Source organism: Clupea harengus, chromosome 26, assembly GCF_900700415.2.
Source record: "Clupea harengus chromosome 26, Ch_v2.0.2, whole genome shotgun sequence".
NCBI classification, from domain to species: domain Eukaryota; kingdom Metazoa; phylum Chordata; class Actinopteri; order Clupeiformes; family Clupeidae; genus Clupea; species Clupea harengus.
This window is the reverse complement of record NC_045177.1, coordinates 2,152,477-2,167,821: the sequence shown is the minus strand read 5'-3', so window position 1 is coordinate 2,167,821 and position 15,345 is coordinate 2,152,477. Positions and strand designations below refer to the sequence as shown.

Below are 15,345 nucleotides of genomic sequence, written 5' to 3'. Positions count from 1 at the left end.
GCTGATTGGATGAGCCACCCTTTTAAGGCAGGCACTGGGGTGGTCTGGAAGTGTGTATGTGTAACTCACAGGCAGTACAACTATACTGCAGTTCTTGTTTGCACATCTTCACTATATTAGTCTTGTATTGAAGGAAAGTTCAAGGATTTTCTTTTGCAAAACAGAACAAAAATGCAAGGATCTACTAAACCATCAAAACCGCTGATGTCAGTGAAGGAGGAGATCAAAGAAGAAGAATTTGATGATTTCCTGCAAGAGTATCTGTCTGCAATTCAGAAAGTGGAAGAAAAGACTGGACTGGAACATGACTGTAAGACTGAATCAGAAAATTCCCCAACCTTGGCCTTCATAGAAGAAAAGTCATCACTGATGGAAATTAAAGAGGAAGATGAATCTGATTCAAGAGAATATGATCGTGATGACTCTTCGCCTACAAGTAAGTTGCAGATTATTTTGTATCAAGAGAAACAAACTAACTCTTGTGTCTGTATCTCTGTTTACATTTAGTCTCTAAGTAGACAGTTATCCTATTGAACACGTTTGTCCTAAATTACTTCCACATGAGGTACAATTCTAGCCAATAGCCAATAAAAAAAAGATATTAAAAACATTTCAACAAATTCTTTGTATAATGAAAATCTTGACAAATATGATAGTTAAAATGAACTGAAAATGACATGTTAATATGAAGCTGCAAGGGCACCCAGAGGGTTTCTGCCTACTGTAGCTTCTTAAATATCCTATCTGTCTCTAGCTTAGGGAACCATCTTCACTTTTGGCCGCTGCTAGTGTGTGTTGACATTAACTCATATTAATATCTGTGAATATGAACTTGTGTCAATATGAGGCTGCACAGGCACCCAAGGGTTTCTACCTTTTCTACCAATTATAATTTTACGAGCTAAATTGGAGAAACTGCTAGATCAGCTAGATAACTGGTATACTATTTGATATAATATTAATAGATTTTGAAGTATTTCATGCCATTGGAACTCAGACATTTATACTGTTATGAATATGTTATTTAGAAGGTGATTTAAATCCCCCTGGCTTTCTCTCCGGCTTTACTCAATGAAATGTTAGGTCTGTTGAGAGAATATTGATACCATGGGAAAACCATAATAATGGGATATTATTTGCAGTCTGTTGCATTTAAAACATTTAAAATGCTTACTATCATTTTGTCTTCCAAGTGATATACTAAATTGGCAAATAGCCAGTCAATCCAAAATACATTGTTTTTAGGGTTAAACTGTGTAGTGTTAATGTAACAAATTGAGAATATCAATGATTGAGAATCGAGGATATGATATTAAAAATATTTTCTAATGTTATAGGAGACGTTCAAAGGATCCATTCTAGAAAAAGGAGTCCAGAGGAAAGAAGAAAGAAAATCATCAGACATCAGCAGTCGAACACAAGGAAGAAACAACATGAATGCTCCCACTGTTTCAAAACCTTTGCTGCACCTTCCACTCTTGCAATTCATCAACGAACACACACAAGAGAAAAGCCATATCATTGTCCTACATGTGGGAAGAATTTCAGGAGTAGCGGAGAACTTACCATCCACCAGAGGATCCATAGTGGGGAAAAGCCATATCATTGTTCTCAGTGTGGAAAGGCCTATAGTCAATTGCCTCATCTCAAGAGACACCAGATGATCCATACTGGAGAAAGGCCATATCAGTGTACTACATGTGGGAAAGATTTTAGGAGTAGCAATGAGCTTACAATCCACCAGCTGACACATACTGGGGAAAGGCCACATCATTGTTCTCAGTGTGGAAAGACTTTTAGTCAAATGGCTCATCTCAAGACACACCAGAGGATCCACACTGGAGAAAAGCCATACCCGTGTACTACATGTGGGAAGGGTTTCAAAAGTAGCAAAGAACTTAAAATCCACCAGCTGGCACACACTGGAGAAAAGCCATATCAGTGTTCTCAGTGTGGAAATACTTTTAGTCAAATGGGAAATCTCAAGACACACCAGAGGGTCCATAGTGGAGAAAAGCCATATCATTGTTCTCAGTGTGGAAAGACTTTTAGTCTAATATCTAATTTGAAGATACACCAGAGGATCCACACTGGAGAAAAGCCTTATCCGTGTACTTCGTGTGGGAAGGGTTTCAAAAGCAGCAATGAACTTATAAAGCACCAGTTGACACACACTGGGGAAAAACCACATCATTGTTCTCAGTGTGGAAAGACTTTTAGTCAAATTGCTCATCTCAAGAGACACCAGAAGGTCCACAGTGGGGAAAAGCCATATCATTGTTCTCAATGTGGAAAGACTTTTAGTCAAATGGGTCATCTCAAGACACACCAAAGACTCCATCACCCGGAATAGCCGTATCAATTTACTATACATGGGAAGGGATTTAGATGTAGCTCAGATATCACTGTCAGTGACACATGTCATGTATCGTACAATTCCGTAAAATCAGCAATTTACTGCATTTCCCCCTGATATTCCAACTTTATTTTTTTACTGTGTTTTGAATTGCACAGAAGTTACACCTTGATGTTAAACTGCAATTTATTTCTACTTCTTTTGTCTTCCTAATGGTGGTATAAGGGTATACATGGTGTGTCCCAATCACTGCCACTGCTTCATGTCCCATTAGTTTGATGGCATGTGTGTGATGGACTATTTTATGTAGTTGGTATGATAACTCGTGAATACCAATTCAGATAAACCCTCTATTTAAAACGGATGTAATTATGTGAATTATGTCTTTATTAAAAATAAATCATGACACAGTGTCTTATCATCTCATTAAGTTAGCAGCATAAATGTTAGCATACTCGCTATGCTGATAGCTGTAACAGTTGACAGTGTTGATGTTTGTGATATGTTCTCTGATGTAGGTTGGATTAATAACCTGGTGCAGACTGAAGAAGAGGGTTTCTTTAGCTGGGTTACGTCAGTAGTCACTGGGCAGGAACACTTGGCTGAATACAGATGTATCCATGAATCACTGATGATCAAGCTACTGATGGGGACGTATGAAATGTAGACACCCATTCATGCATGTGATGTCTGTGTTACTCTGCTACCTGCATGGTTATATTGTAATGTCTTCTGGTAAGTCTGTGTTTGTTCTTTGAGTGTGATTACTGCAAAAATAAAGCTTTTCATTTAGTCAATCGCTGGATCCATCATGACATTTATGCAGACTGAAGAAGAGGGTTCCTATAGCTGGGTAACTTCAGTACAGTGAGACGTGTAGTTTGGATCGTTAGCGTTCTGCACACTGAAGAAGAAAGTTTTTGTAGCTGGGTAACTTCAGTAGTCTCTGAGGAAGAACACATGGCTGAATGTAGGTGTTTACATGAGTCACTGATGATTAGGCTACAGATGGGTGTGTATGAAATGTAGAATCTCATTCATATTATTATGGTGTCTATATGGCTTTTTTACCTGAATGTTTAGATTATTTCTTATTGTTTGCTGATAAATCTCTATATAGGTACGAGTCTGTTCCTATGTTTTCAGTGGGAGTACTGCCAAAATACCCTTTTCAATGATGTTTACTGCATTTATTTCTGTTTTATTATTAATGGAGGGTACTTACAGTAAGCAAAGGATTGCAGACATTGTAGCAGGGCAAGATACGCCACTGCCTCCCACAATCAAAGGCAAATAACAAATTAAAAGTGTTCAGTGTTAACAGGGCTAAATGTCTGGGGTACTGGTGCCAGGATATGACCCTGTGTGTACTTTATCATAACCTATTATTTTATTTCTGTTTAATTGTGATGTTTTCTTTACCAGTGCTGAATCACTGGTGATCAGGCTACTGAGGGGTCTGTATGAAACATAGGCACCCATTTATCAGGTCTATGGTGTCTCTATGGCTTATTTACCTGCAGGTTTATAATTTAATGTATGCTGTTGTATGGGTATGTGGATAAGAGTCTTTTCCTGTTTGTTTATGGGACGTTCTACGAAAAAAAGAAACAAAGTTCTGTAAATTGACTCATGTGAATTGTATTCATTTCTGTTGTGTCCTTAATGTAGGGTACCTAATAATAGGAGTGCAGATTGTAGTTGAGCAAGATATTCCACTGCCATTCACAGTCATAACAAAAAACAAATAAAAAGTATTCAGAATTGACACACACACAAACACACAAAGCTTTAACGAAGATTGGATGCTTATATAAAGGTCTTATAATATCCTCTTTCCTCATATCAAGTTATAAACTATTAGAAAACATGAATACATTCCCACACACATACATATAGGCCTACCTAAATGCACACACAAACATACAGTACAGTATGAAAAGCTTTGAAGAGCAATGGAGGGTTTCTTCAGTTTACCAGCCCACACCACCTACCACATGACCTTTTAGTTCACACCTCCAACCCACCCCCACATAACCTGCCCTACCCAATCACCTTTCAGTTCACACATCCAGGAATGGCCCATCTACACTCCTTTGTGTTGTCTCTGCAGGTTGAACCATGACCAAGCCTCTCCTCTGTCATTCTAATTTGCATTCCAAAAGCTCCTGCAGCTGATTGGTTAGGCTTGAATCCAGGAAGCTAATGGGTCAGACAGATGAAGCACTATATTAACACCACATAGGGGAGTCTGAACCCACCATCGTATGGTAGAGACTGGGATGCTCTGGGTGGATACTGAACTCACCAAGGTAAGGTAGGCAATGGGATTCTTTATTAGACTGGATTTCCTTTGCAAAACAGAACTGAACTGACTGGTACTGGGATGCTCTGAAGGAGTATGTGTGTCATTATTTGGAAGCGTTCTATAGAAGTCTCCAACAGTAGTTCTTTGTTTGCACATTTTCACTATATAAGTCTTGCATTGAATGACTGGATTTTCTTTGAGAAACAGAACTGAAGTCTGAAATGTCAGGATCTACTGAACCATCACAACTGCTCATGTCAGTGAAGGAGGAGATCAAAGAAGAAGAATTTGATGATTTCTTGCAAGAGTATCTGTCTGCAATTCGGAAAGTGGAAGAAAAGCCTGGACTGGAAGCTGACTCTAAGACTGAAATATACACATCACCAACCTTGACCCACAAAGAAGAAGAGTATTCACCATTGGAAATTAAACAGGAGGAAACATCTGATTTGAGAGAATATGGTCACAATGACTCTAACCCTACAGGTAAGTTGCACATTAGTTTGTATCATGAAACACTTGAACAATATGATAGTTAATATGAATTGAATATGACATCATGCTAATATGAAGCTGCAAGAGAACTTAGAGGGGTTCTTCCTATCGTAGCTTTTTAACTATTTGTCTCTAGCATAAGGAAACATCTTGTTTGCTGCTAGCGTGTGTTAATATCTGTAAATGTGAACTTATGTCAATATGAAGCTGCACAGGCACCCCAAGGGTTTCTACCAATTATAATTTAAGGAGTAAAATTGAAGAGACTGTAACATCAGCTATATAACTGGCATAATATTTAATATGATAATGACAACAATAATAATAGAGGTATTAATATTTCATCCCATTGGAACTAAGGTTAGTTAAAAACCCCTGGCTTTATCTTGTGCTTTACTTAATGAAATGTGAGACCTATTGAGAGAATAGAGATACCATGGGAATACCTTAATTATGGGAAATCATTTGGAGTATGTTACATTTATAACATTTAAAATGTCTGCCATCATTTTGTCTCCAGATCTCTACATGTCTCTGAATCTCTGCCTACATTTACAGTGCAGTCTCTAGGTGGATCCTTTTATCCTAAAGGACTTTCAAGTACTATTCTAGCAAATAGCCAGTCATTGAAAAATACATTGTTTTCAGTGTTGTAGTGCTAATGTAACAAATAAAGTAGAGTGAGGATATGATATTAAAAATGTGCTCTAATGTTATAGGAGACGTTCAAAGGATCCATTCTAGCAAAGGGAGTACAGAGGAAAGAAGAAAGAATGTGTTCAGACACCAGCAATCGAACACAAGGAAGAAAGAACATGAATGCTCCCAGTGTTTCCAAACCTTTGCTGCACCTTCCACTCTTGCAATGCATCAACTAACACACTCAGGAGAAAAGCCCCATCAGTGTTCTCAGTGTGGGAAAACCTATAGCCGAAAGTCTTATCTCAAGACACACCAGAGGATCCATACTGGAGAAAAGACGTATCAGTGTTCTCAGTGTGGAAAGGCCTTTAGTCAAAAGTGTCATCTCAACGAACACCAGAGGATCCATACTGGAGAAAAGCGATATCAGTGTTCTCAGTGTGGAAACACTTTTACTCGGATATCTTCTCTCAAGAAACACCAGACGATCCATACTGGGGAAAAGCCATATCAGTGTCCTCAGTGTGGAAAGACCTTTAGTGGAAAGGGTGATCTCAGGACACACCAGAGGATCCACACTGGGGAAAAGCCCCATCATTGTTCTCAGTGTGGAAAGGCCTTTACTATAATGGGTGATCTCAGGAAACACCAGAGGATCCACACTGGGGAAAAGCCCCATCATTGTTCTCAGTGTGGAAAGACTTTTAGTCGGATGTCTTCTCTCAGGACACACCTGATGATCCATACTGGGGAAAAGCCATATCAGTGTTCTCAGTGTGAGAAGGCCTTTACTGAAATGAAAAAACTCATCAGACACCAGAGGATCCATACTGGAGAAAAGCCATATCCGTGTACTACATGTGGGAAGAGTTTCAAAAGCAGCAGTGAACTTACCACCCACCAAATAACACATACCAGGGAAAACCCACATCAGTGTTCTCAGTGTGGAAAGACTTTTAGTCAGATGTATTCTCTCAGGACACACCTGATGATCCATACTGGGGAAAAGCCATATCTGTGTACTACATGTGGGAAGTGCTTTAATACTAAAGGCAATCTCAAGACACATCAGAAAGTACATACTAGAGTAGCTCCCATCTAACAACCTATCAGATCACGGATGAAGGGGGAAAGCCTTATCAGTGTCTTCAGTGTGGAAAGGCCTTAAATAGAATATCTAGTCTCAATGTAAATCAGAATATACATCCTAAAGGCCCCATCCATGCAGTACACACAAGAGTGCAATGTTCATCAGAGGACGCAAGCAGGAGAAAAGGCTTATGGGACAAAAACCTTACAAAAATACTTGATATATGCAAAGACTGAAAAAAACACATCAGTGTTCTTAGTGTGGAAAGACCTTTAGCCGAATGTCTCATCTCAAGAAGTACCAGAGGATCCATTCATATGATATGCTGCCCTGCAAATACATGATGGAGTATCACTTACTGAAATATTTTGAGTTTTAAACCAAATGTGAAGTACCTAAAGAAGTATTATTTCTTCATATTTGAAACGTGTGATGTGGTAGAGATTGATTTAAAAATTGAGTAAAAAATTATGATTTGAGTGTTTTTATGCAGGGTGAGGGTGTGTTTGTGTATGATGTGCTGCCCTGCTAATACATGATGGAGTATCACTTACTGTAATATTTTGAGTTTTATGAGTTTTAAACAAAATGTGAAGTACATGATGAAGTATTATTTCTTCATATTTGAAACGTGTGATGTAGTAGAGATTGAAATAAAAATTTAGTACAAAAATGATTTGAGTGTTTTTTCAAGTATGTACAGTATATGTGGGGTGGGGGGATATGTGTTTGGGTGTGTACAATATGTAATTGACAAGCAGCAGTTAGTGCTTGTACAAAAAAAAGTAGTGTTTGTGCGAGCACCCGAGATTGATGGCCTAAACAGCACCTCATATGGAGATTATCTACCGCTCAAAGATATGTTGAGTGTCAGAGATGGGGAAGAAAGAAAGAGGACATGGGGAGGGCGGGAGGGACATAGTATTGTCATTGAAAGGGGTAGACACAAAAAAACATGGCTACCTCGAGAAAACAGGCTCTGCACTCACTGTAGTAAAGGGGTAGTGGATGATGACATCAGAGACCTACTTTTTAAGAACAGGACATTTGATGAGTTTCTTTTCCTGACCGAATGTAATAACTACATCAGGGAGACCTACTTTTGAAGAACAGAGGACATTTGCTCTGGGTTTAGAAAAGTATAAAGAGAAGAAAGATGATCATTCCTTGATCATTTTTGTTTACATGTCATGTCATGTCTAAAAAAAAACAATAACCCTGAAATATCATCTGAAACAGGTAAACAAACACCTCTCCTCATTCTCTCCAAACTCTCATATTTCTGTGGAAAAATCTCTCTCAATATGAGGGTGAACCTCATAGCAAGTATACACATTGAAAATATGATATTGTTTTTAAAAACCTCTACAGGGAAAATAAATTAGATCCTGCTCAAGAACCATTGACTGGTGAATTACACAAACTCGAATAATCTGGACTCTCCTGTATCTCCAATTTAACTAAATAAAAATATTAAACAACTCAAAAACATGGACAGTGATATCTGAGCTACATCTGAATCTCTTCCCACATGTAGTACACCGATACGGCTACTCCCCGTTGTGGATTCTCTGGTGTCTCTTGATATTACATATTTGATTATATGCTCACATCAGCCATAGTAGAATGTTATTGAAATGAAAATGAGTTATCATGAGAAATCCTGTTCTATTGTTTCAAGAAAACTGAGCAGAAAACATGATGAAAATAAATGAGCTAACTTGGCGATATTCTACTCACTCAAATTACTTTCAAGACAGATATAGTCAACATGTGAAAACAAAGAAATGCAGTATAGTTGTACTGTCTACTGTCATTGCACATCCAGAGAGAGAGAGAGAGATGGAGGTTTTCGAACAGCCACATGCTTTTTTTTTGTTTTTGAGTTGTTTAATATTTTTATTTAGTTAAATTGGAGATACAGGAGAGTCCAGATTATTCGAGTTTTTGTAATTCACCAGTCAATGGTTCTTGGTCACATATCGGCCCCAGTTTCATACCATTCCACAAAATCAGCAATTTATGCCATTTTCCCCTGATATTGCAAATTGTATTATTCACCATATAAATTGTGCAAAAGTTAAACCTTCCATATAATCCATGAATACACTAATTCTTGCATTTTATATATATGTCAACACATTGTCCTATATAATATTATTATTATTGCGGTTTTTGTTGTTGTTTTGTGTTTTTGGGTATGCTGTATAGATTGTCAGACAAACAAATAACATTTACATTTACATTTGGTCCAAAGCGATGTACAAGGGAGAGAACAGTCAAGCTACGAGCAAATAGATCTAGTGTAACAATAAACACTATTGTCCATACGAAATTGAAAAGTGGTACCGGAGGTAGAGGAGTCGTTTAGTAATTAAAAGGTTGGAATGTTGCTAGTTCGATTCCCCACTCTTCCTTACCAAGTGTGTAAGTGTCCTTGAGCAAGTCACTGAACCCCTAACTGCTCCTGATGGATAAATGCAAAATTCCTTGTAAGTCGCTTTGGATAAAAGCTTCTGCTAAATTACTAAATGTAAAAAAAAGTGCAGGAATGTAACTACTGTAAGTGCAAGTTAAAGGTAGAGAGGGACACCACTGCTCTGGTAGAGTTGGGTCTTAAAGAGCTTCTTAAGGGTAGAGAGGGACGCCCCTGCTCTGGTAGAGTTGGGTCTTCAAGAGCTTCTTAAAGGTAGAGAGGGACGCCCCTGCTCTGGTAGAGTTGGGTCTTCAAGAGCTTTTTAAAGGTAGACAGGGACGCCCCTGCTCTGGTAGAGCTAGAGCTTCTTAAGGATAGAGAGGGACGCCCCTGCTCTGGTAGAGTTGGGTCTTCAAGAGCTTCTTAAAGGTAGAGAAGGACGCCCCTGCTCTGGTAGAGTTGGGTCTTCAAGAGCTTCTTAAAGGTAGAGAAGGACGCCCCTGCTCTGGTAGAGCTGGGCAACTTGTTCCACCAATGTGGAACTACGAATAGGAATAGTCTACATTTGCCCTTCCAAGAGCATTTAAGTAGGTGGGAGCAGAACCAGCAATCACTCTGTAAGTAAGCATAAGTAACTTGAACTTAATGAACTAAATAAATTACACAAATGCTTTTGCTAGAAATCAATAATATATAGTAAAACACAAATTAGACACAGAAATTGACAATATACTGTACAATAACACATATGATGTAACACAAGGTAAAAGTAAGGGCCTGAAATTTAGCAGACACTTTTATCCAAAGAGACTTGCATCCTGCAGTGGCCTGGAATATAAAGGCTTTAAGTGAGCATCAAGGAAACACTGATCACTTGTGATTATTGTTAGGCCCTTCTGCACCCCCACTGGTTTTGCAGTGGCAGTGCAACAGCCTCTGGGTGATGAATGGGCATAATTAGCTTGATTGTCCTCACCTGATAACAGCTTTCAGAAGGGGCCTTGTATTCTCACCATGCATGTACTTTTAGTTTTATTGAAATAAAGAGGCTTTATATTGATGGTGAGGTGATAGCCTTCTGTTATAAAAAAAAACTGTGAAGAGTTTAGGCAGGTGGTGCAATTCCACATAGAGTGACCAAGGACATTGTCTAAGTACTGTAGCTTTTCATGAAAAAGGGATTTTGGAGTTACCAATGACCAGCTGTGTGGAGGAGTTCAGATGTCTTAAGAACAGTCTGGAGACAACTTTTACTTGTCAGGGACAGTGTGTGTGTGTACATGTGTATGTCTGTGTCTGTGTAAGTGTGTGTGTGTCTGTGTGTGTGTGTCTGCTCCAATGGTAATAATAGAGAAAAGGTGGAATCCACACAAAGTTGTTCAACATGCTAGTAGCTTGGCAACGCTGTCATTTGCTACATAACTGTTTATGGGCTATCTGTTGATAAACATGTATGTCACTTTAGTTTTGAATGGTAAAGTTCATCACTGACCTGTGCTGTAGTGTGTAAAAGGCACTCAGCTGGGACTGATTAAGCCAGCTGGGTGGAGGAGTTCAGCTAAATAGAGAGATAAGTGTTGTTAGATTCCAGTGATATTTCCTATGTCCCTAAAAACTTGTATATGGCCCTCGTCTTTTGTTTAGGCCCGGAGGCCCACATTCCTGTAAGGTTAGAATGGAGGGAGGCCATATGCTGTGGCACACGGAGACATCTCCGCTGTGGAATGTGTATATGTTGTGAACCATCCTGGGCCTGGCTGAAGGACATGGATGGACTGTCATGGTCATGTATGTGTACGTGTGTACGTGTCAGAGAATTGTTATACATTTCGATCTGTTTACGTAATAGCCCCAGTTAAATTAGGCTGTGCCCGAAGCTCGTGGTTCAGATCAGCTCGCAGAGAGAGAAAGGACGTCCATCTCCTGAAGACCCCGACACGCGGCGACTCTCAGAGCTCTGTTCCACTTAGAATACTTAGAAAAGACTTAGACTCAGAAAAGTACTTAGTGATATTTCTTGTCTGACAAAAAATATCTTGGCTCTGATCCGAACCGCTCCAGCTTCCTTGATTGCAACAACCAACTAGACCACCCTTTAGAATTAAGTGTAATAGCCTAAATATAGAAAAGAATATAACAGTGTCCAAAGCATGGGTTGAAATGTTTAAAATGTGAGCAAATAGTTTGTGAAACACATTCATTACGATATGTAAACATATGTAAACATAATGCTGACATCAGCTGAAATAATATGGATTTGTATTAATGCCATGGTTTTAACCATATATTTTGAAGCGCTCCGTTCGGTTTGAGACAATCTTTCATAACCACCTAGATATGTACATTTAGGCTGACATTGGGTGAAACATAGACGGTTTATTAAGATTTGTGGTTCAAAAAAAGGTCACCTCTGGTCACATCAACTCAGCCTTGAAGAAAGTTTAACATTTTTTATACATGGATTCAGCGAGGAGACTTCAGTGAATAAAACAATTAAGAGTGAATCAAAAATGTATTTATGTTAGGCACTGAGCACACATTTTTTCTAATCACTAACTCATTTAGTATTCTACCATCATGGTTCTATCCTACACAATGATGAAAAGATATCTTTCTATAGTTTGGTAACTTGAGAAGTCCATGAATCATTGATGAACACACTATGGATACCTATGTTTGAAAAGTAGAGCCCCATTCATTGTTATGATGCCTCTGTGACCTGTATTACATTCATAAGGTTTGCTGGTAAATATCAATATAGGTTTGAATCTGTTTCTCTGCTTTCAGAGGGATTGCTTTCAGAGGGATTGCCTTTTAAAACAATGTATTTATTCCTGTTGTATTATTAATACACATATTACACATATTCTAGTTGGGCAAGATACTCCACTGCCACCCATAGTCATAAAAAATAAAAACAAATGAAAAGTCCTCAAACATGAAAAATTCTGATTAAGAATGGAGGCTTTCTTCAGATTATCCCCCTACTCCCCCTACCCTTCCCTACCCATCACCTCTCAGTTCACACATCCACCCCACCCCCACTACACTCCTTTGTGTAGTTTCAGCAGGTTGAGCAATGGGCGTGCCCACCTAAAGGACCATCAGAGGTGTAAACGGTGCTCAGAGACATGTAGTTCCTGCCCATAATCCCTTGTCTTTCTAGATTGCATTCCAAAAGCTCCTGCAGCTGATTGGTTAGGCTTGAACCCAGGAAGCTAATGGGTCAGACAGAAAAAGCACTATAATAACACCACAGAGGGGAGTCTGAACCCACAATTGTAAGGTACACACTGGGATGCTCTGGATGGATACTGAACTCACCATATAATCTATGCATTGAAGGAATGTTAGAGTGGATTTCCTTACTGGGATGCTCTGAAGGATTATGTGTGTCATTCTTTGGAGGCATACTCTAGTAGTGTAAATCTCCAACAGTTCAACTACACTGTAGTTCTTTGTTTGCTCATTTCACTATATGAGTCTTGCATTGAATGAAGGTTTGACTTGATTTTCTTTGAGAAACAGAACTGAAGTCTGAAATGTCAGGATCTACTGAAACACCACAACTGCTCATGTCAGTGAAGGAGGAGTTCAAAGAAGAAGAATTTGATGATTTCCTGCAAGAATATCTGTCTGCAATTCAGAAAGTGGAAGAAAAGCCTGGACTGGAACCTGATTGTAAGACTGAAATATACACATCACCAACCTTGACCCACAAAGAAGAAGAGAATTCACCAGTGGAAATGAAACAGGAGGAAACATCTGATATGAGAGAATATGGTCACAATGACTCTAACCCTACAGGTAAGTTGCACATTAGTTTGTATCATGAACCACTTGAACAATATGATAGTTAATATGAATTGAATATGACATCATGTTAATATGAAGCTGCAAGGGAACTTAGATGATTTCTGCCTATCGTAGCTTTTTAACTAGTTGTCTTTAGCTTAAGGAAACATCTTGGTTGCTGCTTTCGCGTGTTAATATCTGTAAATATGAACTTGTGTCAATATGAAGCTGAACAGGCACTCTGGAAGGGTTTCTACCTATTATGATTTAAGAAGTAAAATTGAAGAGACTGTAACATCAGCTAGATAACTGGCATAATATTTAATATGATAATGACAATAATAATAGATTTATTAATATTTCATCCCATTGGAACTAAGGTTAGTTAAAAACAAAAATAAAACCCCCTGGCTTCATCTTGTGCTTTACTCGATGAAATGTGAGACCTATTGAGAGAATAGAGATACCATGGGAATACCTTAATTATGGGAAATAATTTGGAGTATGTTAAATTTATAACATTTTAAAATGTCTGCCATCATTTTGTCTCCAGATCTCTACATGTCTCTGAATCCCTGCTTACATTTACAGTCCAGTCTCTAGGTGGATATTTTTATCCTAAAGGACTTTCAAGTACTATTCTAGCAAATAGCCAGTCATTGAAAAATACACTGTTTTCAGTGTTGTAGTGCTAATGTAACAAATACAGTAGAGTGAGAATATGATATAAAAAAAAATTTCTAATGTTATAGGAGACGTTCAAAGGATCCATTCTAGCAAAAACAGTACAGACAAAAGAAGAAATAATGTCATCAGACATCAGCAATCGAACACAAGGAAGAAAGAACATGAATGCTCCCAGTGTTTCAAAACTTTTCCTGCACTTTCTGCTCTTGCAATTCATCAACAAACCCACACTGGAGAAAAGCCCCATCAGTGTTCTCAGTGTGGAAAGACTTTTAGTCAGATGTCTAATCTCAGGAAACACCAGAGGATCCATACTGGAGAAAAGCCATATCAATGTCCTCAGTGTGGAAATACTTTTAGTCAGATGTGTTCTCTCAGGACACACCAGAGGATCCATAATGGAGAAAAGCCCCATCAATGCTCTCAGTGTGGAAAGGTCTTTAGTCATAAGGGTGCTCTCAAGGCACACCAGAGGATCCATACTGGAGAAAAGCCATATCAATGTTCTACATGTGGGAAGGGTTTCAAAAGTAGCAGTGAACTTACAATCCACCAGAGGACACATACAGGTGAAAAGCCATATCATTGTCCTCAGTGTGGAAAGACTTTTAGTCAGATGTCTTCTCTCAAGACACACCAGAGGATCCATACAGGGGAAAAGCCATATCAGTGTTCTCAGTGTGGAAAGGTCTTTAGTCATAAGGGTGATCTCAACAAACACCAGAGGATCCACACTGGAGAAAAGACGTATCAGTGTTCTCAGTGTGGAAAGGCCTTTAGTGAAAATTGTGATCTCAAGAAACACCAGAGGATCCATACTGGGGAAAAGCCATATCAGTGTTCTCAGTGTGGAAACACTTTTAGTTGGATGTCTTCTCTCAAGAAACACCAGAGGATCCATGAAAGAAATATCAGTGTTCTGAGTGTGGAAAGACTTTAAGTATAATGGTTTATCTCAAAACACACCAGAGGATCCATACTGGAGAAAAGCCGTATTACTGTTCTCAGTGTTGAAAGTCCTTTACTGAAATGAGTAGTCTCATTAGACACCAGAGGATCCATACTGGATACAAGAACCTCACCAAAATACGTGATATATGCAAAGGCTGAAATATACACCAATCAAATAAATTCTGGTGCAAATAATAATGCCCTCTTTGTACTTCAAACAATAATAAAGTTTCTTTTGTCACCTGGTTCCTATTTAACTCAGTTTAGTGGGTTTTTAAAGTGAGACTTCACACTGGTATGTAGGTCTGATATTACCCTTAAAGTATATCATCATTATAATACAAATACAGAGGCTTTCTACAGTTTACCAACCTACCCTGTTCTAAATAATCATCTTTCAGTTCACACCTCCACCCCACCCCCACCTACCCTCCTGTGTGGAGATTCTGCAGGCTGAGCTATAGTCACGCCCACCTTAGGGCCATCAGATGTGTAAACGGTGCTCATACACATGTGATTCCTTCCCATAATCCCTTGGCATTCTAGCTTGCATTCCAGAAGGTTCCTGCAGCTGATTGGATGAGCCACCCTTTTAAGGCAGACAC

The 15,345-nt window shown here is 38.8% G+C and overlaps 3 protein-coding genes and 1 pseudogene across 3 annotated transcripts in view; all 4 read left to right on the top strand.

The window, feature by feature from the left end:
• The window catches only part of LOC105905944 (zinc finger protein OZF-like), a 138,920-nt gene that overhangs the window by 14,501 nt on the left and 109,074 nt on the right, over positions 1-15,345 (top strand).
• On the top strand, positions 1,433-4,481 carry LOC105905957 (annotated as a pseudogene).
• On the top strand, positions 6,025-6,903 carry LOC116219692 (zinc finger protein 391-like). Its single transcript, XM_031563410.1, has 2 exons — positions 6,025-6,562; positions 6,731-6,903. The coding sequence occupies exons 1-2, from the start codon at positions 6,025-6,027 to the stop codon at positions 6,901-6,903; spliced, it is 711 nt and encodes a 236-aa protein (XP_031419270.1).
• LOC116219691 (zinc finger protein 3-like) lies at positions 13,097-14,729 on the top strand. Its single transcript, XM_042703806.1, has 3 exons — positions 13,097-13,114; positions 14,049-14,225; positions 14,310-14,729. Exons 1-3 carry the CDS (start codon positions 13,097-13,099, stop codon positions 14,727-14,729), a joined length of 615 nt encoding a protein of 204 aa, XP_042559740.1.